Below are 27,001 nucleotides of genomic sequence, written 5' to 3'. Positions count from 1 at the left end.
GTTTTCCACTAGAGACAGGGGAGTTCCTGAACTTGACTCTGCTAGAGACAGACCTCTGGTGCTAGTCTCTACCATCTAAAAAATCCTGTTCCCGTTACAAAATGAAAAAAAAAAAGACTTCCGTTCCCTCCAAGAAAAAAACCTCAACATCGACTCCCACTCGCGTTTGTCTAGTAGCACGTTCTATTAGCCTAGCTCCCGGGCAATTGTGCTAATGTGGCTTATTCGGTATATGTCAGCCAGATGGACATAACTCCCTCCCCAAACGTCACATACACGCCTTTTTTTGGTAAGAGGAAAGGAGGCAGAGTCGAAGTCTGATAAGATGGAGACTCCTGTAGGCGAGTACGATTGGATCAAGTTGAGAGAACGGACCTTGACGGAGAGGCCATGTCCATTTTTTATACAGTCTATGGGTTAGACTAGTTACCCTTATAAACCTTTACCTCATTATTTGAGACCTTGGTCATGATCAGCCTGAACATCTGACATTATATCAAGATATATATGACAGAAACTAAGGAAAAGCATAGTAGAACCCCTTTAAAGGTTCTGTACTTGACATTTAGAACATTACTTTTATGATGACCTGTATATTATTTTGCTATACTGCTATATTGCTATATTTTTAGGCTATATCACACATAGAGTTCCAGCGTAAGACTTCTACTAAACCACAAATTGTGGTATTAATTTGGAGGTCATAAAACCACATAACTAATAATTAATTAGAATTTGCCTCGTCATACAGTCCATACAAGAAAGTGCTGTTACGGCATCACTGACGGCAGTGGAATTGATTGTCAGCAAAAAAAAGAATCCAATAACCACACACTTGCATTTCTAACTATGTATTCAGTCCAATAGTTGAGGAAGACAATGGACAATTTTCCCACAGGGATTATTCAAATCTTATCACTTGTAATGTAATAAGCAGCTTGTGAAATTATCATACTAGTAACAGCAGAATCTGACACAGAGAAGTGATAACCATGTGGAAATACTGTGTTCCTACCCCAAGCACTTTGCTGGCATTATAGATGTTGTCCACATACGTGTTGTAGAGGTGTAGGTGTGGACAGATCTGGTCGAAGCCTCGGCCAAAGTAGCCATTCTCCAAATGGACCAGCAGAGATCTAAACAAAAAAACACAAAACAGGTTAGATATTATCAAATAGAAAAAAGACCAGCAATCATTTTAAATCAACAACCGAAATGTTTATGATAAACATATATAAATCGTCATGTTCTAACAAGCTGTAGGGAATGAAATGTTTAGGCTGGATATAATGGAGGGGACGAGTTCAAACAGGCTCAAACCGACTGCTACTGGTCTGACCAACCTGGCAACCCGACTGCTGGAATTATTTTTGGTTGTTGCGACTACGATCTTGAGACACTAGATGGTGGTGTTCTGCTCATTATCTATAATCAACCTTTAAATTTACCATTTATTTATTTTTGGTTATCACAATATTTGTCAAAAAAAAAGCTTTTTTTTTTAATTCCTCAAAAAATCCAGCCACAAATTAAAACACATCAACACGTTGACCTAGCGATTATAATTTATCCAGTCACTGTGAACCATTTTTAGGGCATGCAAACAAGCAGACACTCATTACTGAATCACAACAACATCCTTAACGCCAACACAGGACATGGCATAAGTTACTATTCCAGTATGTGTGGCATATTGTTTGTGCATCACAGATCTTTGACACATTCATTTCAAAGTGCCCCCCAGTGAGCATTTAGCCTCCAGCCAAACCACTTTGGACTTTGAGTTAGTGCACATTACTGCCTGACAATGTACTGCTGCTCTGCATCAGTGAAAAGAAGGAGCTCAAATAAGGCGAGATCCCATCTGGAGCATAATTTTCAGCAAAGACACACATATTTAGAGGAAATGCGGAGGTTGAGCAAAGTTCAGAGGATTGCTTCCCCGTTAATGGGAGGTTAGGCAGGCGAGGCTCTGAAGTGTCATTTGAGGGCCTCTCCCTGTGGGTGACATATTTACTGGGACCAAGACAGTGGATCTACCTTCAGGGCACCCAGGGCCACTTTGTAGAGAGAACACGCCGGCTGAACTCAGGAACAAAACAACTGGATCAAGGCAGAGGCAAAGCAGTCGTTCAGCCTGTCAGGCACATTACAGTAACACAGGCGCAATTGGTTGGGGGTGTTGACACTTGTGAAGGAGCTTGTTATCCAAACTTAGAGGAAGTACCACACACGCACACATGCACACACACATAATCCTACTCTCTAATGATGTTCCCAGAGACTTCTGTTCGTACATGCTGTAAGACGGAGCACTTTGCCGCCGAAGTTGATTTAAATAGATTTTAATGAAGTTGTGCGCCAAGGTAGCCTCTATTCATAATCAGGAGATGCAGGAGCAGCCGAGAGACTTCTAACGAGGGCAAAGGGCGGGAAAAACTGTGTTTCCGTTTTTTCCCCTTCTCACTGCCAGAGGCTATTATGATAAATATGAAATTATGGATTACATTTTTTATACTTTTTTCATAGCAATTAAATTGTCTGGCCATAAGCAGCAGGATCGAGATAACATTAGCATTCTGCGTGTGTCACGGTAATCCACATTAATTCCGAGCAGCGGCGACATCTGGGGCGGATACAACCTCCACCAAACAATTCAGGCCAAGGCGCCTTCATTTGAGGGGAGAGGGGGATCTTGAACAGAGGAATACTAATTGTTAGGACACATTGTGAGCATCTGCTAAACATAAGTGACTACCTAATGAAATAATAAACACAGCTGTTTTCAGTAGAAAACAAAGCAATAAAGCAACCTTTTGTTGCTCTACATGATCTGTATGATGAGACTCGTGCCGTGATGACTGGTGTCACTCCATGTCTCGGAAACAACCTTTTTTCCTCCTACGTTCTTAAAGTTTTCCGAACACAGACCTCGGCTCAAGAAATATCTGCGTCCACACGAAACCAGTGAAACTGGCTAAAAACGCTATAGTCTACATGCCAGGCCTGAGGGCGCACTCACACTGTCCTTCCGCGCCCCGGGCATTAGGGTACTTGTCTCCCCCCCCCCCCCCGCGCACTCCAGGCCTGTTTGTACTCACACTACCTGGGCCTCGCGCAAATGCTTCTTGCTGTCCATACGTCATCACGCCGTAACACCTCACACAAATTTATTGACGTCATTGCGATGCGTCGTTTTGTTTACAAATCTTTCCATAGACCTCTGAGTTTTTGTGCGTCTTGTCCGACTGTTTTTTTAATATTTTCATCCGACCAAATCTGCAGTAAACACTCCACCTCCGCATCACACCAACGTGAACCTTTCGCCGCCGTTGTTGTTGTTGTTAAATGTCCGCGCATGGTCCGTCCTTCTATTTTCTATGTCCGAAAAGGCGCACATAAATGACGTCAGAACCGTCGTAGGCCTCGTGCTCTTACACGTGCGCACGCTCGTGCTCGTACATGTGCAAACGCGCTCTACAAAAGCCCACCTCTCTCAGGCGGGCCGTGGACGGCGCGCTGCCGCAGTTATGCGCGGAGCGGGTGCACACTGGTCAAACGCACTAGGCTTTAGCCGAAAAACCGGTTTTGGCCCAGTGCGGAAGGACAGTGTGAGTGCGCCCTGAATGTGGCGCTGTAACTGCCACAGAAATAAACCAACATGGAGAAGAAGAGATGGGGAGACGCTGTGGAGAATACAAACACCAGAGAGTTTCTCTCCAAATCTGGAGACTTCCCAAATCCTCCTCCACCCTAGGGAGAAATCTGTTCACTGTTTCTGGTGATAGTGGAGACTTTTGTGCTGTTTTGGACTCTGATGCACCAAAACCCTCTGCATTTGGGTCCTCAACGAGCAGAGGGTGCTGCTGGGAGCCCCTTCCTCGTCCCAAAGCACTCACAGACGCCACATTCTCACTAGATTTAGGGCGTACTCACACTGTCCTTCCGCACCGCGACCCGGGCTTTAGGGTACTTGTCCCCCCTCCCTCTCCCCCCGCGCCCCAGCCCCGTTTGTACTCACACTGCCAGGGCTGGCCAATGCTTCTTGCTGCCTATACGTCATCACACCGTAACACGTCATACGCATTGATCGCGTGTGTGTGTGGCTTTGTTTACAAATCTTTCCACAGACCTCTGAGTTTTTGTGCGTCTTGTCTACCGTTTTTGAATATTTTCATCCGACCAAATCTGCAGTAAACACTCCACCTCCGCATCACATCAACGTGAACCTTTCACCGCCATTGTTGTTGTTGTTAAATGTCCGCGCATGGTCCCTCCTTCTATTTACATGTCCGAACAGGCGGACATAACGCTACTGCCGTAGGGCTCGTGCTCGTACACGTGCGCACGCTCGTGCTCGTACATGTGCAAACGGCTCCGCTAAAGCCCGCCTCTTTCAAGCGGGCCGTGGGCAGCCCGCTGGCCGCAGTTATGCGCGGAACGGGTGCACTCACACTGCTTAAAGGTACTAGGCTTTAGCTGAAAAAACGGTTTTGGCCCCGGCCAGAAGGACAGTGTGAGTACGTCCTTAGAGACTTTTCACACCTTCTTAGAACTTGATTTATAAAAAGAGACTGGAGAGCAGTTTAGCTCCTTATTCAGAGCATCAGGGAAAAGAGAGAAATCTGTGCTCGGCCTAATTCATTCCCATGCATGTGGCTCAGAGTCCAGTTCAGTAAACAGTTTAGGGTCCGTCTCTCTCCTCTCACGCAGCAGCACTGTTGTTGGTATGTGTGTATCTCAGACTATACCTATTCTCATTTTGACTCACCCCCCTCCCTTCTAATCTATTGCTGATTGCATGCTACTCACTAAATCCACTGAAACCTCTTCAACTTGCTGATTCCTGTTTGTCATGTAAGCAGCAGAGGATAATTGGGTTGCTCCTTCTGCTGCCTGCGCTCTGTTCTCCATCAACAGTCTGCAGAAGAATGAACGGCATGGCATATCAATATATTCACATCTCCTTACTTATTTAACTCAACAAAGCTTAATGAAAGCAGCATTCATTACTACAATTCCCACTGCACTCTGGAGTTCAGTGAAGACAGGAACACCAGATAAAGATACCTCAGCTCTGCACATACTGACACACTGGTCTGACGATCAGAGATCTATTAGGCTGTGTAGAGCTGACAAGTACGGCTCTCACCAAGGGTTTCTGCCAAAGTGGTTACTTGCTACGTAGTGGTGATAAACAGCCCTACCTCCAGCAACAATGCTAGTAGTAGTTCTCTCCGAGGTTGAAATAGCAGCAAAAATTCAAAAATATTTAAGTGCTTTGAAAGAGACATCTTGGCGGCCAAGGCCATTCAGATGCTGCCTCATCATAAGGCAATGAGTTTACATGCATATCAGTAACCTGAAAATGGCCTTACCCCGGTTAAGGGAATAATCGTTTATTGAAGTTCCCCTTGTATACATGAGAGGGGGTTGAATGGCAAAATGACAGAGTAACCCTCCCTCCGGTATAGTAGGTGGAGCTCAGCCAACATACAGCTGGAATGAATATGGTTATATATTTTCTGGTTCATCTTTGTCAAAATCACAAACGGGGGAAAAAAGGCCGACTTTTTGACAGAATTACGACAGAAACTGGTCTTCTTGGTGGTGATGTTACTTGTCATGGTGAAGTCCTCCCTTATCGCAACCATAATTATTATCATTGTCATATCACCTTAGCTGTACTTGTTTCTACTGTTCTGCTGTATTAACTGCCATAACATATAAGTCATATTCACATTATTATAGCTATTATTATAGTTACTGTTACTTTTGTGGTTGATTGCATCTCTGGGACTGTCTGTCTGTCTGCCTTCGTGTCTGTCTTTGTCTCTCTCTGTCCATCTGTCTGTCTTTTCCCTCTTTCTCTCTCCTTTTCTTCCTTCCCAACCAGTGCAGACAGATGTCCGTCCTCCATAGAGCTGTGTCTGTCCGACGTTCCTGCCTGTTAAAGGGAAGGTTTTCAACACCACTGTGTGCACAAGATTGCTGTTGCTGCTCATGGGGGAATTGTTGGGTCTCTGTAAATCATAAATAAGTCATAGAGTGTGGTCTTTATCTACTCCATACGTAAAGTGTCCTGAGATAACTTTTGTTATGAATTGGCACTGTAAATAAAATTGAACTGAATTGAATTGAATTAATGCCCGAGACGTTTTTGACCTAGCTTCGCACAAATATGCGAAGCAGGGGAGGAGCTGTAAACTAAACGCAAAAAACGTTCATCCTGACATCCCTAGTGCGAACCCTCATCTCATCTCAAATACTTCCATGTTGCATCTTGTCTAGAGTGTCCTCGGTTTACCATCCAAAGTAAAATAAATCTCATCTGACAGGGTTGTGTACCAGTGCCAGTATGATACCTGAGTTTCTATATTGACACCAAAAACATTTTTTTTTTCTCATTTAACAAAAGAAGCAAACATTCTCAAATGTTAAATGTTGTCTAAATATAAGCAGACGCCATATATGAACTTGTCCTAAACTTGAATTTGAGTCAGGAGCTGATCAAACAATATGAAACAAGTGTGAATCTTATCAGACATCCAAGCCCTCAACTTGACTGAGACAGTGCACTTGTTGACAGACACAGCAGCAAGCCTTTTACAACATTCGCTTGATACTAAAGTGAGCCTCTTTAATGCACTTACACATACAGTATGTTGTACTTGATGTTTCATGTGTGACAGATGGATGAGAAAGTCACCCACATATCCATCTGTGAGAACTAATTATCACCACTGCGATTATTCTCGGCACTGTGACACAGATATTCACTGTATATCAAATGTCAGAATGAAAGAAAGTGAAAAGACTATGGGAAAATCTATAATCAATCACCGAGCAGTGGTAGATCAGTCTAGCACTAACACTGTCTCTCCATGGACCATTTTTTAAATGGAGTGCTTGCCATTATGTTTCAACCATTGATTCAATAAGGGGCTCATAATGAAGATGTATGGGAACTGTAGAACCATTTATCCAATACATCAGACTGTGTAATTTATACTTCAATCTTCATTGTAGCACTCCCAACAAGAAAGCCTTTCAGTCTACAGAGGATGAGAGCCTGAGGGAACCCACACCATTCATTATTTAGTCTGGAAATGGAACTCCCAATCAAAGGTATCCCAAATCCTCCACAGTTTGTCAAGCTGTGTGCAGTCTGAAAGTGAATGTTTTTTGTCTATTAGACTGTGCTCAGGCTGCACGGTGGCGCAAATACGCCAATGCAGAGCTAAGGGGTGCGTGTAGATGTTTGTGAAGCCTTGCATGAGAAGCTAAAGTTAAGATCAGGTCCCACAAAAATCAGGGTTCCCACTCTTATTTTAAGAGACATCTCGCCACACACCAGTGTTTCCTCTACATGGATCCACCAGCGGAGCGGCACTGAATTATTATTTTTTTATTTTATGAATAATTATTTTATCTAAAAAAACGTCCGTCCTTGTCCAACAACACACGAGCGTCAGACTATCGCATCTCATTGACGCTCTGTTCTCACTCAGTGTGGAACTAGTGTTGCACGGTAAACCGACACGAGAAAGGTACAAACAATACTATATTGATACGGTAGCTGTTACAGACACTGGTCATAGGATTAACTAATGCCGACCTTGTCCCGTGGTTCAGTCCAGTGTTGTAGGAGTTTTATTTAGCGACCACTTAGCTGGAGGTTTGGACGTGTGTGTGTGTGTGTGTGTGTGTGTGTGTGTGTGTGTGTGTGTTTCCCTCCCTCTCTCTACTTGGAGCGGGGCGGAGCTCCCTTGCCATCACAGTGATATCATAGCGCAACACCCAAGAAGAGCTTTAATGATGAGACATTCGTTTTATACAAACTTGAATATAAATTTGTGTTAACGTTTATCATATATCAATATGGGCTCAAGAAAATCGGCAGTCCTTATCGGTCATCGGCTAAGGCCGAAAATAAACAGCATCCGCCCTAAAAAGTCCATATCGCTCAGCCCCTAATACCAAGTATTGTTATCTTTAACCTAGAAATGATAAAAGCTGAAATCTGAAACTATTAAAAATATAAATTTTGGTATCAGCTTTCAAAAACATGAGCCCTATTTTTCTACTTCATTGATTTAAAGATTCCGTAGCTGAATCCAGTGCCTTAGCACGTACATGTGTACTAACTTTAAACATCAACCTTTTATTTATATAACCAAGTTTTTCAAGTGCACTTGGTGATTTGAAATTTGGGACGCCCTCACACTGTCCGTTCGTACCGTGCCCAGGCATGCTTCGTGATTGTCCCTCCTCCCTCCTACCCCGCGGCCCAGGGCCGTTTGTACTCGCATTACTTGAAATGAAGCGTGCCATGCCTGGGCGTGGAAGAGTTATACACACTTGTCAAACAAAGTAGACTTTAGCTTGGGCACAGTACGAATGGACAGTGTGAGTGTGCCCTTACACCACCTTGAGAGCCAGATCAATCTAATGTCTAGACATGCTGAGATCAGCTTCTCTCAGCTCTGATTTCCAATTGACCACCCTCTAAGATCTTCAACAGCAGGTCAGGTAGGCAACGAGAAGGCAGGAATTTTCTATGGTAAGAATAATGGTCTTCACTTGTGATATCACCTGGAGTAATTTACCTGATATGCATTAATATATCCACCATGGGAGATAATACCTCTACACTGCAACACAATATCATTGACTTGTGCTAATGGTGCAGATAAGGTAGAGTCAGAGTTTATCTAGACTGCATTCGTAAGCAAGAGACAAACTACTAATGCTCAGTCCAACATCCCATAGATGAAAATGTTAATTATTCAGAGGATACTTACTGGTTTACTGAATGAATGGCTTTAATTGAACTGAAGATGCTTTCTCTAATGTCCTGCCTCAAGGTTCCTTTGGCCTTCAAGATCTCCACAAAGTACTGTGAGAAACAAGAAAGCAGAGTTAGATGCAATGATGTTATTTCTCAGCATTTGTATTAAGAAGCTAAAACAGGTCTGATTGAATATGCCTTTGATGAAATCTTTTTTTATAAGGATGAGTTTGAGTGCTTACATCTCAATTACTTTCCCAACAATAGAGAGCAAAATATAATACCATCAACAGACTGCACATAACATACCAACTTAGAGGTTGGTAGTTTTTTACCCTACAGCCCAGACTGACTGTTAACAATATATGGTACTGTATATCTGCATGGCTCATAGGAAGCACGCGTACAGAGGGACGTTTTTATACCACAACACTCACAATAAAGCGACAGCTGTGCTGGTCTCAAGTCATTTGAAGTGAAAATGGGATTAGCAAATTGAATGTGCATTAAGCCTAAAATGACTCCTAATTGGACTGAACGGGTGGAGGGTGAGTAATTGTGTAGAAATGAGGCTGCAGCGGTGGGTGAAAAAGTCTGTTCTCTCCACAGGGAGTACCATGGATGCTACCTTCAGTCTGTTAATGTACTGTATAGTCAGAGTGCACTTCACATAATTTGATGTAGCAGTGGAACGTACATGATGCCTCTGAGAAAGTTTGGAGATTTTGAGAGTGTGTATGTTATTATGAAAAAAAGAATTGGGGTGATGCACCCTAATTATCAAAGCAAAGCCGTGTAGTGGGATCTAGCGATGCAGTTAGTTTTAGTTGAATGTGTCCTGTTTTTGTGACATCCATCTCTGAGGTTTCTGTCTCCATCCAAATACAATGGATGAGGATGAAAACATTTAAATGCAGCGCTTTCTTTCTATTCTGATAGAAAGAATAAAGACAGAAAGTATATTACAGCTAAAATAAATGGGGAATGGAAATGCAGCATACATAGGCAGGGTGTGTACTTGCTACACACACTCAGTATATACAGTTTGGTTCTGCAGGTTTGGAAACTGTGCTGCCTCACATTGCCCTCTGTTACAACAAGGTATGTATCTAAACTGATTGTATTCGTTTTCTCAGTTTTATGTAGTTTTTACCTGTTGGGAGGGCCGTAAGGGAGGAAAAATAGACATGCCTTGTTAAAATAGAGCTGAGCCGCGGGGTTCCCACGCTAGTGCGCACAGCTTCCACAGCCCATGTAGCCGCTTCAATAGGATGTAATGGACCCAGTCTGTGTAGTTTGGCTGTTAGTCCAAATTCTCTTTTTTCTTTTCTTTTCTCCAGCTACCAGTTCACACTCCATACTTGGTCCGCACAAGGACCTGAACTGCGACTCTGCGGTTCCCAAGCCAAGTCCGGCTGTTAGTGCCTCTACCGGATTTCTCTGTTAATAGTTCATACACAAAAAAACTGTCTCCATGGCTTATTTGATTTATGTAATTGAAAAAGACCATTGATTGATTGTCTCCGGACGTTATCTTCAGCCCAGGATTTGCGTAGAGCCATAATTTTGTCATTTGACCAATACTGTGGGTTGTTTTTTTTGTTTTGTTTTTTTCCATTTTCCGTTATTCTTCAGCAAGTTCATGAGAAATTTTAGGTGCTGTGTTTACATTTCTCCTTATTAACCTGTGTCCGTCTACCAAGCCCAAAGCCAGGTAAGTCCTGCCTATGACCCTTCACCCCACCTCAGGCTGTAGTCAGCCCTGCTTGGTCCATGGGTAATCTAGGGGCCAATTGCAGCTGGAAAGTGGCCCAGACAAAACCCCAGACAAGAGACCTCAGGGAGCGACAGATGAGGAAGAAGAGGGGAGGTGAGCGGAAAGTCTACAGGTGAGGGGAGCCAGAGAGAAGAGGGCAGAGGAAAGAGAGAAGCTTCTAAAAGATTTCCTCACAAGAAGTTTGGACGTGACCCAAATGGGTCTGAAATACCAAGGTTCAAGCTTTGGTTGCACTATAAAAGTCATGGAACACCATATGTGGCCAGTACATACAGTGGTAACCAGCTCCAGCTGTTGGCAGTAGCGTTGTTCTGTCTGCACCAACTCTCTGGCTGTAAGGCTGCGTTTTCTCTCCCAGCGGTCCCTTTGCTCCTGGACACTGGTGCACCCAGGGGGACCGGACGGACCAGGGGAGAAACTCATGGTCAGAGTGATGAGGAGGACACTGCAGAGACACAACACCAGGCCAGGTTTACAGATAATAAACCAAACATTATGCCACATTGGAATGAGAGAAGGAGTTCATTTCTTCGTCTCGATTGTCATTTGATAGGTCACTGTGTTAAATTTGAAGCATCCTACAGTATCTCAGCGTACACTAAGTAGCTAGCATTTTGCTTCACAATAAAAGACTCCCACTGGTCCACCAATGAAAAGCTTTTCATTTAAAATAACAGCAGTAAATGTTCAGTTTGCAACAGTAACTGTAACAGATCTGTGTAAAATATAAATTAAAACAGAATGCAATCAAGATGAATAAACAGAACAATATTTCCAAAGTGCGTTGAAAAAAAAAAAAAAACCCGGCAAACAGCAACACTACAATCCGATACCTGGGCTGAGCGTATTGGCCGATACCCGATACTGATCTGATCCTACTGTTGAATGAATGAACCGTATACCTGTCCATGTTAGTGAAAGGCGTGACATAAAGCCTTGTTAAAAAAGGTAATAAATGAACACAGATATAAATGTACTAATTATTATTTGAATTGAAGTGACTTGATCGCTGTAACTGTATTACTGTGTAAGATATTAATAAAAAAGAAACGAGTGGATCTGAATGCTGGATCGACCTCATTCAGCCGATATCAGATCCAGGTAACGGATCTGTGCATCTCTAGTTAGAATGGGTTATAAGTATGGCTGGACAAAAAATGGACAACAAATGATATCTTGACGTTTTTTTGCTGAATGGCGATACTCAATATACACAGGAGATAACAATTAGAGCACAAATTATAAATACTTTCTGAAATATTGTTATTTGTTATCGTTCAGAATTTGACGGAATATCCTCTGTGTCTATACCACTGCTGTACTAGCATGTTTTTTTTTTTTAAATAACCAAGGCACTTCAACAACAACGTTTATTTTGTGAAAAAAGCAGTGATCAAAATTAGAAAACAGTAACCATTGTGTCAGAAGAGAAGATGACCAATATCAGCCTTGCTAATGAGCGTGCAATTCACAACTTCACCAGGCTTGTAAATGTTGAAAACAACATTTACAAGCAAACAAAATAGTGTCCATAACAGGTTTGAATATTAAGGGATGCCTAATATTTGTTTGAATATAATTAATAATAAATATCAAAATTTAGAGTCAAAGCCCTACTGCTGATGTAAAGTTTGGAAACCCGAAATTTCCTGATTTTGCCGCTTCACAATAAAAGCTTTAAAATAAAAAACTGACAGGGGACTTTTAATTTGAAGAATTTGTTGGAAATTATCATGTTTATAGCATTACACCCAATCCTTCATAGTGACATGACAAGGTATAGCATACCTGCCATACCTTGGATCAATAATAATAACAACAACAACAACAATAATAATAATAGGCTAATAATAAAAAGAAGAAGTATCAGAAGAACACCACCATATCAATAAGCTTAGGATTTATAAATTTCAACTTTCAATTTGCCTTAATAAAAAAGCCGTACTTTAATGTCGATCAAGTATTGATATCGGAACCGTTAAGGCACCGGCACCATTTTAAAAGTATCGTATTAGCACCGGTATTGACTACTTGCAAAATAAATAATGGCAATCTCTCTCAAACACTGGTCTGTCCCTTAACCAGCTGTGGAAATATGCCAACCCTCCCCCAGGGGACCTACAGCCAAAGTCAGAGTGGAGGGGTCTTAAAAATGACACACCTTGAACACATCTTGTAAACTTGGTTTCTGTTACCAGAAACATCTACTAAGAATGTATCCTAGTCAGATTACATAAGTCAACAATCATGATCATATTAATGCCTCTCTCCAAATTCCTACAACATGTAAAAAGCTATTAAAACTAAAAGTGAAAAAATAAATGAGAAATTTCAACATTAACAATTTCATGTACAGCCAGAAATATATATTTGCCGACCAATATTATGAGACCATCAAAGACATATCAGTATCTATCGGTATATATGAAAAGTGTTTTTCCAGAACATATAATCAAGAGTGCTATGAGTGATTTAGAAATTGCCACATTTTCTGATTAAATGTTAAAAAAGTGAACAATTTACTGATGGTCTACTGAACATGATGTTTATTTAGCTTTTTTTTTCTGTGTTCATTCCTACAACTGGTTGATAATGTAATACATTGCAGGTATAATGTATAATTATTATATTATATTCTTTAATAAAGTGGTTATTTGTTCTTCTGAGGACCTTTGCGGAGTCATATCGGTGCAAAATCAGTAAGGAATCCACATAGAAAATATCAATTTTTATTGTAGTTTAATACTAAATTTGATGACAGGAGGAAGATTGTTTGATTTGATCGAGGAACAAGCAGCTACTAAATGCGCTTGTAGTGAGAATGGGTTGTCAACTATTAAAACTAAGCAAAAATTAGCATCTTCAAATCCCATTATGATCCATATTTATTTAAGTAATAAGTGATTTACTGGCACAATTATTGACTGTCCCGAACTATTTAAATTCAAATCACAGACTGGTTATCACTCTCAAACTGATTGACAGGTCTGACCGAAGTTTAACTACAAATATTATTTAAAAAAAACTTTAATACTGGGGATTATCTTGCTAGTAGCGGAGAAAATGATTTGTGTGAACAGGAGAAAAGTAAAACCACCAACCATAGGTAAATGGACCCAGAGCCTGAAACATGTATACAGAATGGAGCGAATGACGCGCACTTTAATGCAAAGATGGACTTGTATTTCAAGATACCTGGGTGTACGATAGATGGGACGATGTGATGGAGTACTGTTGTAGGTGCTGCTCAGCTACACTTTATAGATATTTGCTCTTCTACCTGTCATTGTCAGTGCTTTTACTATTGTTAATATTATATTTGTCAATTTTTGTCTGCTAGTCTGCGCTATATTCACTTATTCTGTTTGAATATATTATTTTTACGCATTAACATACCTCTTTAACTTATAATCTAATTATACATACGTATATGTTTGAAGGTATGTGCATACATGCATGTGTAGGATGATGTATTGGTGGATGTGTGTTTTATTTATCTAGTTAATCATTTTATTAATTTTTCTCTTATGTATTCTCATTTCAATTCCCCCTCCTCCTCTCCCCTTTTAATGCATTTATTTATTTTATAATTAATTTAACTTATTTGAACTCATTCCACTGTACAGTCAAGACCGTCCTCCACAGAGCAGGGTCTGTTCCACGTTCCTGCCTGTTATAGTGAAGGTTTTCGTTGCCACCGTACTCTACGGGGGAATAGTTGGGTCTATGTAAATCATAAATAAGTCATAGAGTGTGGTCTTTACCTACTCTGTAAAGTGTCCTGAGATAACTTTTGTTATGAATTGGCACTATAAATAAAATTGAATTGAATTGAATAATTTAAATAATTCTCAAAGTCGTGTGTCAGGAAATGTTTTGTAAAACGTTTAAAATGTTTAAATAAAATAAAAAGTTATTTAAAAAAAACAAACTTGAATCAGTCAGGAACAGTAAAACAGTTCCATAACATGTTGAGGTGAAAGCTTCAGGGCTTATCGATTTTATAATTAAGGCATCCTCTTGTCTTATGTCGAATTTAACATTGACTTCCGGTGATCCCAAAGATCTCACACATTAGTTGGGTGAGGCAGGCAGATAACTTAGGGAGCCCGACTGAGGAAAAGTTAGAAGGTTTCTGATATTTTGCTGAAATATTTATTGTACCAGTCAAACACAGGTAACTTGAGCAACATGTGTACAGTTGCGGCTGTGGGAAACAGTCCATAAAAGGACACTTCTGTATCATTTTATTTAACGTCGACATTATTTCTTGTCGAAAGGTAGCAGGCTATCGCACGAGTCTGTGAGTAAGCGATATAAGGAACAGTAACGCTACTTCGTGTGAGAAACGCGTTGCCGTAACAACATCAAATGTATTTACGTATATACTGTATGTCGAAGTAATAAGAGGCTTACCTTCAGGTAACGATCCCACTTTTGACCAAGGCGCTCTTTTGGATTTGAGCTTCCTTCTTCCGGGCTGCAGTGTTGACGCGCACGCCGATTGGCTGCTTCCTTGCAACGTCACAGGAAATACCTCCCGCTCTGTGCTCACAACTGGACTGCTACTGTACCAGCTGCATCCTGAACTTCAATAATAACGTGCTTACATTCATCCAGATATTGATATTTGTAACAAGTTGTGGGTCCGTGCACGTTTTGGGTCATTGTATCTTTTGGTCGTTCGATTTTCAATTCACTAAAGGATATTCAAATGCCTTTTTCTTTATCAAGGTCAGAAAGTGATTAACTCAATTTAAAAAGAGATTTGATTTTCATCTTGTTATAATAACAAAAATGAAAGGGTTGAATACGAAGAATCTTTATTAAAAGCTATATTTAAAAACAAATAAAAAATACACCCACTGGGTGTTTTGAGGGGTACAGAATGAAAGTATTGCTTTCCCAAAAAAAATATATTGGTTAGTAGTATATGTAAAAAAAATTGGCGGGTTTGACAATGACTTTGTGTCCCGTTCTGTTTCCATGGTAGCAGCCAATAGCGTTGGGCGTTGCTGGTTGCCAGGGTTGTCTGTTGTTGGGTGCAGCTACTGTAGGCTGTTACTGGGTGAAATGGAGTTTGCCAATCCTTCAGCTGCTTCGGAGCCTCAGTGAAGGGGGCGTTATTTGTCCCGGCAGCTGAGTGATCGGAGACGGGCAAAAACCAGAGTCAATATAGGCCGAGCATTCACTCCATGGACTGAGAGAAAGGAGAGAAACGCCATTAAAACGCACGCCCACATGGCTACGTTTCTCCTTGATGGCTAACATCACTTTCATCTTTACTTAGCTGGAATGGCTTACGCTAACGGCTAACACTAACGCTAACTGTCAGTCAAACTCCTCTAATACTTGTTTTTATGGTGTGATTTACCGGAGGCGGTGGGTTCAAACAGGCTCAAACAGATTCTGGTCTCCTGTAGGCTACTGGGCCGGGTCTGACCAACCGGGCAACCTGACTGCTGGAGTTATTTTTTGTTGTTGCGACTACGATCTTGAGACACTAGATGGCGGCGTTCTGCTCATTCTCTATATTCAACCTTTAAAATTACTAAAAGACAGACATTTTTTTAAAAAGCGTCTTTTTTTTAAAACATTCTTGGACCTGAAGTTGTCGTTTACACGGTAAGCACGTACGAGGATGATGCTGTGTCGGAGAGGGCGAATTTGCTAATTAATGGATACAGAGCCACTACAGAGAGTGTAAATCTGTGCGCACAGATTCATAAACTGAGGGAACAGATTTGGTGTTCTTCTACACAGAAGCAGTGAAGTGGACCTCATGTATCTCCCCAGGGATTAAAGCTTCTAATTTTGATATTAGAACTTGTGACAACACATCAGTAAGGTTTTGAGGAGTTTGACTGTTGGTAGTTATAATTGGTTTCGTTCAAAAGTGCCAAATTTTATCTTAATTGCTTATTGTTGTTTGGAGGGCAATGTCAGCTTGTACTTGTTGCCATTCAGGTAACATTAGTGGGCTGAAGGAACATAATGTGAACATTATATGGATAAAATACAGAATGACAACCCATAATACTTTTTGATATACTAAAAGCTATCATTTCTCATTTCCGGTTCCGGCGCTGTGTAAAGCGGCAGCCAGCAACAGTTGCTCTCTCTCCTTTCCGCACTTTTTTGCTATTGTATCTTATTTTACTGTCTTTTTATTAGTGCTTTTTCCTGTAAGTAGTCGTGCTAACCCTAGCCAACTATGTTCGTTAACTTTCTTACATGTTTTTTGTCCATTTGTCTCATTCTTGGGACTGTTTTTGGCGACCGCGTCTCCGTCTGGATGCAACAATGCGGCGGCTCCATTGTTTACACCTGTGAACGGCTTTTGTCGCTAGCACCAATGGCGCTAATGCGGGAGAGGCCTGAAATCCCCACAGAACTGAGGAGAAAGTACAGGGGATGTAAGGCTGGACGTAAACACCGGGAAAAGAAGAGGAGATATAAACCATGTCTCCCTTCCATCACCATGGGGAACATGAGGTCGCTGGCTAATAAGATGGACTAGCTGGCGGGCCTGGTGAAGACTCAGAATCAGAATCAGAATCAGAATCAGGTTTATTGCCAGACAATTTTCATTGCAAGGAATTTGACTTGATTTCACAGTGCCTACATAAATATTAACATGAACACAAGCAAAACTAAACATATGGCATTATATACATGAAATATAAGTGACTGTATTTGTATGAGTTAAAGTGTCCAGTGAAAAAAAAATTAATATAACACCTGTGATTTGGGTACGTTAATATAACGTATAAGTTCCAGATGTCGTTAATATAACGAATGACCGTTAAGTGTCTTTAGCAGAATTCCAAAGCCTGATGGCAGAGGGGAAGAAACTGTTCTTGTGGCGGGAGGTTTTGGTCCTGATGGACCGCAGCCTCCGGCCAGAGGGGAGAGGTTCAAACAGGTAGTGTCCAGGGTGGGAGGGATCAGCAGCTATCTTCCTCGCTCTCCTCAGGGTCCTGGAAGAGTAGAGTTCTGGAAGAGAAGGGAGGTTGCAGCCAATCACCTTTTCTGCAGAACGTATGATACGCTGCAGTCTGCGCCTGTCCTTGGCAGAGGCAGCAGCGTACCAGACGGTGATGGAGGAGGTGAGGATGGACTCGATGATGGCAGTGTAGAACTGGACCAGCATTGTCCGTGGTAGATTGAACTTCTTCAGCTGCCTCAGGAAGTACATCCTCTGCTGAGCCTTCTTGATGAGGGAGCTGATGTTTGGCTCCTACCTGAGGTCCTGGGAGATGATGGTTCCCAGGAAGCGGAAGGACTCCACAGTGTCCACTGGAGAGTCACACAGGATGATGGGGGAGGGTGGGGCTGTGCTCTTTCTGAAGTCTATAGTCATCTCCACTGTTTTTGAAGCATATAGCTCCAGGTTGTTCTCCCTGCACCAAGACACCAGTTGGTCGATCTCCCATCTGTAGGCAGACTCATCCCCACCAGAGATGAGTCCAATGAGGGTGCTGTCATCCGCGAACTTAAGGAGCTTGACGGACTGGTGACTGGAGGTGCAGTTGTTAGTGTACAGGGAGAAGAGCAGGGGAGAAAGAACACAGCCCTGCGGAGAGCCGGTGCTGATCATCCTGGAGTCCGAGGTGAGGCTTCCCAGCCTCACGTGCTGCTTCCTGTCAGTCAGGAACTCAGTGATCCACCTGCAGGTGGAGTCTGGCACGTTGAGTTGAGACAGCTTGTCCTGCAGACGAGCCGGGATGATTGTGTTGAATGCAGAGCTGAAGTCTACAAACAGGATCCTGACGTAGGATCCGGCAGAGTCCAGATGCTGGAGGATGAAGTGTGTAGCCATGTTAACAGCATCGTCTACAGACCTGTTGGCTCTGTAGGCAAACTGCAGGGGGTCCAGGAGTGAGTCTGTGATGGATTTGAGGTGGGACAAAACCAGGCGCTCAAAGGATTTCATGACCACAGAGGTCAGGGCGACAGGTCTGTAATCGTTTAATCCGGTGGGTCCTGGTTTTTTGGGGACTGGTATGATGGTGGAGGCCTTGAAGCAAGCTGGCACACGGCATGTCTCCAGGGAGGTGTTGAAGATGTCCGTGAACAGAGGAGACAGCTGATCTGCACAGTGCTTCAGGCAGGATGGCGACACGGAATCTGGCCCAGCAGCTTTGCGGGGGTTCTGTCTCTTGAAGAGCCTGTTAACGTCTCTCTCAAGGACAGACAGAGGTGTCGTGGAGGGGGGGTGGGGAGGGGCAGCTGTGGTGGTAGGAGGTTTACAGTCTCTATTGTGGTGGTGGGGGGGAGAAGGGCTGATGGGCTGGAGCTGGTGGGTAGTGTGGTGGGGGGTGGTGTGAGTACTGTCCAGGTGATCTTCAAAGCGTGCCTGAGCCCCCTCCAGACAGAGGCAGAGTCGTTAGAGGAGAACTGATGTTGTAGCTTCTTGGAGTACAGCTGTTTAGCGTCCCTCACCGCCCTGCTTAACCTGTACTTGGCCTCTTTGTACTCTGCTCTGTTGCCACTTTTGAAAGCCCTTTCCTTGTCAGACCTCAACTGTCGCAGTCTGGGTGTGAACCAGGGCTTGTCATTGTTATAAGTCAGCCTGGTGCGTGTTGGTACACAGCAGTCCTCACAGAAGCTGATGTATGAGGTCACAGCTTCTGTGTACTCATCCAGACTGGTGGAAGCAGTCCTGAAAACATCCCAGTCAGTACATTCCAGACACGCCTTTAAGTCCTCTGCAGCTTCACTGGTCCACTTCTTTGATGTCCTCACCACAGGTTTAGAGAGTTTTAGTCTTTGTCTGTAGGCAGGAATCAGGTGGACCATGTTGTGGTCAGAGTGTCCCAGTGCAGCGCGGGTGACGGCGTGATAAGCGTTACTGACTGTTGCGTAACAGTGATCCAGAGTGTTCCCCTCCCTGGTTGCACATTTAATAAACTGTCTGTATTTGGGCAATTCGTGACTGAGGTTACCTTTGTTAAAATCCCCGAGGACAATAACTAAGGAGTCCGGGTTGGTCCGCTCCACTTCCAGTATCTGGTCGGCGAGCGCGCGCTGTGCGTCTTGCACGTTGGCCTCCGGTGGAATGTAAACACCGACCAGAATGAAGGAAGCGAACTCACGTGGGGAGTAGAATGGTTTGCAATTAATAATAAAAGTTTCCAGGAATGGAGAACAGTGCCGTTGTCTCACCGTTACGTCGTTGCACCAGCCGCTGTTGATGTAGAAACAAATACCTCCAACCTTTGTTTTGCCAGAGAGCAGCGTGTCACGGTCCGCTCGGTGAAGCTGGAATCCATCCAGCTGTAGCGCAGGGTCCGGGATGTTCTCACACAGCCATGACTCGGTGAAGCACAAAACAGAGGATGAATTAAAGTCCTTGTCTCTCCTCAACAGGAGCTGAAGTTCGTCCATTTTATTGCCCAGTGAGCGCACGTTAGAGAGAAATATTCCAGGTAGCAGTGTGCGTCTTCCCCTCTGGCGAAGGCGCCCGAGCGCACCGGCTCGTTTCCCCCTGCGACAGCGTAAGATTGTAAAGGCGAGGGCACCTTGGACTAAAAAGTTCAGCAGAACCGATGTGGGAGCCAGAAATTCGGGAAACAAATCCCGCGGAGTTGTTACCCGAATGTTCATGAGCTGTTCTCTGGTGAAAGACAGCCGTGAATCCAGACAAACAAAACAAGACAAAACAAAGTGCACCAACAAATCGAGGCAGCCATCCGCGGCGCCATCTTACATACATACTGGATGTATCGTGTGAGCAGTGTGCTGGGTTTCACAGAGACGTGGCTTCACTAGGACATCCCGGACTCTAACGTAACTGTGGACGGCTTTCAGACTGTTCGGGCGGACAGGAGTCACCGTGAGAGTGGCAAGAGGAAAGGTGGGTGACTTGCTATTCTTATTAACAACAAGTGGTGTCATCCTGGACACGTTACTGTAAAGGAGCGTGTGTGCAGCCTGGACATTGAGCTGCTTGCCGTGAGTCTTCGGCCATATTATCTGCCGAGGGAGTTTTCACACGTGATCGTCCTGGTTGTTTACATTCCTCCGACTGCAAACGCGGCGCATGCGAGTGATGTCATCCACAACGTCGTCGCGGGCCTTCAGACACGGTACCCAGACGCATTCATTGCAATATCTTCAACCACATCACTCTGGCTGCAACACTGCCCAGCAGTTTGTGGACTGTCCCCCCAGGGAAAACAAGACACTGGACCTGCTGTATGCTAATGTTAAGGAGGCTTACAGCTCCACTGCCCTTCCTCCTCTTGGAAGATCAGACCACAACCTCATCCACCTGCAGCCCCTGTATAAGCCCCAAGTCCAGCGGCTTCCTGTGACCACCAGGACTGTGAGGAGATGGTCACAGGAGACTGATGCAGCTTTACAGGGCTGCTTTGAACTCACAGACTGGGATTTGCTCTGTAATTCACATGGAGAGGACCTTGATGATCTCACGGACTGCATAACAGGATACAACAATTTCTGTGTGGACAGCCTTGTTTCTACAGTGACTGTACGCTGTTTCCCAAATAACAAGCCGTGGGTCACCAGAGACATCAAGGTCCTGCTGAATGAGAAGAAGAGGGCCTTCAGAGAAGGGGAAAGAGAGCAGATGAGGCAGGTCCAGAGGGAGCTGAAGGAGAGGATCCAACAGGGCAAAGACACCTACAGGAGGAAGCTGGAGCACAAACTCCAGCAGAACAATTTAAAGGATGTGTGGAGCGGCATGAGGAGCATCACTGGCTACAAACCATCTGGTAGCTAGACAGTAGGAGGTGGTACTGACCGTGCCAATGAGCTGAATCTGTTCTTCAACAGATTTGATGAAAGGGCTCTGGACCACCCCCCCACGGCTCCTCCACAACCATCCACCTCCAAACCTCCAGCCCTGCTGACACCCCCCCCTCCCCCTCAATTCCTTCCTGATTTTTCCCTACCTGGCCCCTCCCCCCCGCCATCACCTCTCTCCACCCCCACCAACACACACAGCAGACAGACCTTCACTGCAGAGCAGGTGAGGAAGGAGCTGTGCAGACTCCGCCCAGGCAAGGCAGCAGGTCCCGACGGTGTCAGCCCGAGGGTCCTCAAAGCATGTGCGATCCAGCTGTGTGGAGTCCTGCAGTACATCTATAACCTCAGCCTGAGTCTTGAGAGGGTCCCTGTGCTGTGGAAGACATCCTGCCTGGTACCAGTACCAAAGAAGGTGCGTCCCAGCACCTCCGAGACTACAGACCGGTGGCGCTGACGTCGCACCTGATGAAGTCCCTGGAGAGGCTGGTCCTGTCACTTCTTCGGCCCCTGGTCAGCTCATCACTGACCCTCTACAGTTTGCCTACCAGCTGAGACTAGGTTTGGAGGACGCTATCATCTTCCTGCTCAACCGTGCCGGCGCCCACCTGGACAGACCGGGAACCACAGTGAAATACGGATTACTTGACGGGTCGACGGTCAGCAGCACTGGAGCTCCACAGGGAACTGTTCTTTCCCCCTTTCTGTTCACCCTGTACACCTCAGACTTTCAGCTCCTCTCTGAGTCCTGCCACCTGCAGAAGTTTGCTGACGATTCTGCAATTGTTGGCTGTGTCAGTGAGGGAAAGGAGGAGGAATACAGGGGCGTTGTGGACTCCTTCGTCGACTGGTGTGCAGCTAATCACCTGATTCTAAACGCCACCAAGACTAAGGAGCTCGTGGTGGATTTCCGCAGGAGTAAATCTGCCCCCACATCCATCTCCATCAACGGCGTGACTGTGGATGTTGTCCAGGATTACAAATACCTTGGAGTATACCTGGATAACAAACTGGACTGGTCCAAGAACACTGAGGCTTTCTACAAAAAGGGCCAGAGTCGTCTCTATTTCCTGAGGAGGCTCCGGTCATTCAATGTATGTAACATCATGCTGAGGATGTTCTATCAGTCGGTGGTAGCCAGTGCCATCTTCTTTGCTGTTGTGTGCTGGGGCAGCAGACTGAGGGCAGCAGAAGCAAAGAGAATCAGTAAGATCATCAGGAAGGCTGGCTCCATCCTGTGGGTCAAACTGGACTCTTTGGTGGCGGTGTCTGAGAGGCGGATGCTGTCTAAACTGCACAGCATCCTGGACAACAACTCTCACCCTCTCCACCATCTGCTGACCTCCAGCAGAAGCACCTTCAGCCACAGTCTAATTTTCCCCCGGTGTAACACTGAACGCCGGAGGAAGTCTTTTCTTCCGGTGGCCATCAAACTTTATAATTCATCTCTCCCTGGTCAAGTAAGGAACAGTGGAGACGCTGTGTCCTGAGAAATGTCACTTTATATCATCACTGCACCACTTTATTCAGTTGTACTGTCACTTACTTCAGTAAGAAATGCTGCTACACTTTACACTGTTACTTTACATTACCACTACTTCACTTTACTTAGTGGTACTGTAACTTACTGCTGCTACACTTTACTGTGCTTTACTGTAACCTAGTTCAGTAAGAAATGCTGCTACATTTCACTGTGGTTTACTGTAACGTATCTCAGTAAAATGCTGCTACACTGTACTTTACTGTACTTTACTGTAACTTACTTCAGTAAGAAAGGCTGCTACACTTCACTGTGCCATACTGTCACTTAGTTCTGTAGGAAATGCTGCTACATTTTTAACACTGTTATCACTTATCGCTCCTTCTCACTTATTTAGTTTGTACTTATTTTATTTCAATCTGCACAGTTGTATTGTTGTATATTGTATATACCTACGCTTAACCACAATTGTTTTTGACTGAAATTGCTTTGAGGATAACGATGACCTGGACGAATGAGAACATTCACAGGCTTAACCACAATGTCTGTTGCACTCTGTCACACTTAGTTAATTGTTTGATTTATTTTACGTTAGCTTTTTTTTTATTTGATTATGTTAGCTTATTGTTACTCTGATCCTTTCCCACCTTTGTATTGAAACTGTTGCACAATAATTTCCCTCTGGATAAATAAAGCTTCTTGAATCTTGAATGTAGGGTTATCCATATTTACAATGGAACTTGATCACACTTCCTCAGGCCACAGAAGGTTTATCTTTGCATTGCATTATATTACCTTTATTAGCTTAACTATAATCTTCCAAATAACAATTAGCCATGCAATGTGGCATTTTTTAACAAAACCTTTTACTGATGGCAATAGTCAGACCTATTAGAACCATAACTGATAACTTACTTTGTTAGACAGCTATTTCCACCACCTACGTAGCGCTGTTGTATAATACTCAAGCAAAGCACAATCATTTGAACACAACCATAAAGACAGACTACCATAATAGCAAATGCAATGCTTAGGTAAAATAAGTACGAGGTTGCTAATTTACATGTTTTGAGGGTCCGTGTACGTTTGGACCATTTGTTTCTTCGTTTAAACCAATGAACGAGAAAGCGGAAATACCATGTTTTTTGTTATTTCGTTTTGAACTATAAACAAAAAAAATAGATGTAATATAACACTTTCACTCATATCAAACCAGTTGATATAAACTAACCACATGAATGTTTTTCAACTAGTGGCCCTCATTAGGTCCTCAAGATCAGGCATTAAAACAGGAAGCACTTTAAGGCCCTTATCAGTTGGTGGATATCCCTTACTTTATATTCATTTATTTTGCACAAACCAGTTGACACTGGAGCCCTTGGGGGGCCTGGATTCCTGGTAATCCAGCTTTAAATGTTACTGAGGGCCCGTCCACACGCAGCCGGCGTCATCAGAGCCTGAAAACGGTATCTTTTGAAAGCGGGTCCCAGAGTGGGAAGATTTGATTTTGTGGCATTGTCGTCTGGACAGTGAAGCCCCATACTTGTACTACACTGTTAAACAATGCCGTCATCGCCCTACCTCCGACCTCTGACCCCGCGGCATCACATAACAACAACAGTACTGCTGCGTGAGAGGAGAGACCCAGAGACTGTTTACTGAACTGGACTCTGAGCAACATGCATGGGAATGAATTAGGCTGAGCACAGATTTCTCCCTTTTCCCTGATGCTCTGAATAAGGAGCTAAACTGCTCTCTAGCAGATTTGTATAAATAAAGTTGCTAAGAAGGTGTGAAAAGTCGCTAAATCTTGTGAGAAAGTGACAGATTCGTGCATCACCACAAATCACTCTTTTGCGGTATTATCTCCACTAACACCAGAAACAGTGGACAGATTTCTCTCTAGGATGGAGGAGGATTTGGGAAGTCTCCAGATTTGGAGAGAAACTCTGTTTGAAAACTGTTTGTATTCTCCACAGCGTCTCCCCGTCTCTTCTTCTCTGTTGTTGGTGTATTTCTGTGGCAGTTACAGCGCCACTTCCAGGCCTGGCATGTGAACTACAGCGTTTTTAGTCGGTTTCACTGGTTTCATGTGGACGCAGATATTTCTTGAGTCGAGACCATGTGGACGAAAAACTTTTTATGAACGATGGAGAAAAAAAGGTTTTTTTTTCATTGTGTGGACGTACCCTGAGACTCCAACGTGTAGCCTATAAGGAATAAGTAATATAAATGATTTTGGTATGCTTAAGATTTAAACTGTGGAGTGAACTTTTGGTAGTTTTGTATTCTCTGTTCTTTCCTTTTCTTTTTGTAACTTTCTCTGACTCATTTTCAAACCCTTGGTAGATTGTAATGTAGATGTGTGAAGTTATATCTTTTTACTTAAAGACACAACTGAAGTGCATGGCAACAAGTGGTGAGAGATGGTGCACTGGTTGATAGGAGAGTGGCTCCAGAATAAAGCGCAGCTCAGCAGTTTGGTGCTCATTATGAGATAAAAGTGATGCCCTCAGTAATCAGGCCATGGCGCAGGGGGCTATAGCATGAAATCCATGAAGACTTTGGACTTTCCAGTGAAACAATAGGATGCATTTTTTCTCGAGCATATCCGAGGCTGGAGTTCACACTGCAGCTTCACAGAGCAGCGAGAACACTGACATCTAGTGCTGACAGAGGCCAAGTCCTGCTGCAAGACAGGACACATACTGTATCAGGAGGGGGGCTGCTGGAACAACTCAGCAGGACACATGTAGTACTGAATATCCTGGAAATTCCCTGGTTTCAATTTGTTCCAATGGATGTAATATAACAAGTGCACTCATATCAAACCAGTTGATATAAACTACTGTGTTTGGCAATTGCTGGCAACTTAATTTAATTCCCATCTGGGCATTGGTTTGAGTGTTAATTACAAAAACATGAAATGACAAACAGCAGCAAATGTCTTTTTTTCATTTGTTAGGGTTTTTACAAACAGTGGTATTCACATACTGTGACTGAAGAGTTTTTTGAATTAGACAGAACATCAGTGATGTTCAACTTATAAGAATACAGGCTTGTTACTCACTATAGACAAACATTTTTATGGAGAAAACAAAAACATTCTAATCTTCTCTTTGGTCAACATTTGGATAACAGATTGAAAAAAAAAACTATGCCTCCTCCAAAATATTACATGATTGCATTTTCAACAGTTTTACTGTTGGAAAGATATTACTAAGACCTTTAGATTTCTGTTCAGGGTCCAGTGATTCAACCTTTTTTCTTTGACATTCATTCCAAAACGACCCCTCAAGCAAGTTCATGGACACAATGATGCCTACGGGGAGAAATGTAACAGTGATAAACATTACAGTTAAACTGTGGTGATAAACTCACAGTCAATATTCCTGTTTCTTTCACAAAATACAGAATTGATCATTTTTATCAGACCTTATATTTTATAGTAAGAATGAAAGAAAGAAAGAAAGCATGCCTTTATTAGTCTTTTTTTTTGTTTTTAACACACACGCCTCAAACAGGTCCTATATACATGCATTAATGGAGAGATGTCAGAGCGAGAAGGCTGCCACAGGCTCCCCTGTGCCTTGCTCAAGGACACATCAGTAGTGCCCAGGGGATGAAAAGGCACCTCTCCAGCCACCAGTCCACCTTCCTGTCTTAGTCCATTTGGGGACTTGAACCGGTGTTCAAAAGCCAAGTCCCTATGGGCTGGGCCATTGCACAGTGTAGGTTTTATACAAATATCATGTAAAATACTTATTTCTAAATGTCAATAATAGTGACATTCCTTTAAAAAAAACCTAAACAATATTACAAGGTGATAAGGTGATTATAGTACATTTACTCAATTACCATACTTAAAGAAACAACTGGATCACAGGAGCGCTGCTGGTGTCCCTTAAAGCACCGGTGCTTTTGCAAAGGGTAACAGATCAGAAAGAAAAAAGTGCAGGCACTCAGGTGGGTTTAAAAAAGTTAAAAACCCTTTATTTTAGTGGGTAAACTTTAAAACACCAACGGGTGGCCGCTTGCGCCTCACCCTGAGGAAGGCGCAAGCCGCCACGCCTTTTTTCTTTCTACTATACTTAAAGGTTTAATATGGAGAATGAGAAGAACACAGCCACCTAGTGTCTCAAGATCGTAGTCACAACAACAAAAAATAATTCCAGCAGTCGGG

The 27,001-nt window shown here is 43.3% G+C and overlaps 1 protein-coding gene across 2 annotated transcripts in view; it reads right to left on the bottom strand.

Annotated features, from left to right (window-relative positions):
- arhgef39 (Rho guanine nucleotide exchange factor (GEF) 39) overlaps nucleotides 1-27,001 on the bottom strand; it is a 104,669-nt gene that overhangs the window by 68,398 nt on the left and 9,270 nt on the right. Inside the window, exons 1-4 of one of the 2 annotated variants that reach the window (XM_083934733.1) lie at nucleotides 14,985-15,014; nucleotides 10,842-11,013; nucleotides 8,805-8,899; nucleotides 1,016-1,136 (exon numbers count right to left, since the gene is read on the bottom strand). In XM_083934733.1, coding sequence (XP_083790859.1) covers nucleotides 1,016-1,136; nucleotides 8,805-8,899; nucleotides 10,842-10,991 — 366 coding nt within the window. In that variant the 5' untranslated portion in view covers nucleotides 10,992-11,013; nucleotides 14,985-15,014. Of the gene's footprint in view, nucleotides 1-1,015; nucleotides 1,137-8,804; nucleotides 8,900-10,841; nucleotides 11,014-14,984; nucleotides 15,015-27,001 lie in introns of those variants that run through there. The other variant, XM_083934734.1, reaches the window with a different exon arrangement.

The sequence above is a fragment of the Echiichthys vipera genome (assembly GCF_963691815.1).
Source record: "Echiichthys vipera genome assembly, chromosome: 20".
Lineage (NCBI taxonomy): Eukaryota > Metazoa > Chordata > Actinopteri > Perciformes > Trachinidae > Echiichthys > Echiichthys vipera.
This window is presented reverse-complemented; position numbering and strand designations above follow the sequence as displayed.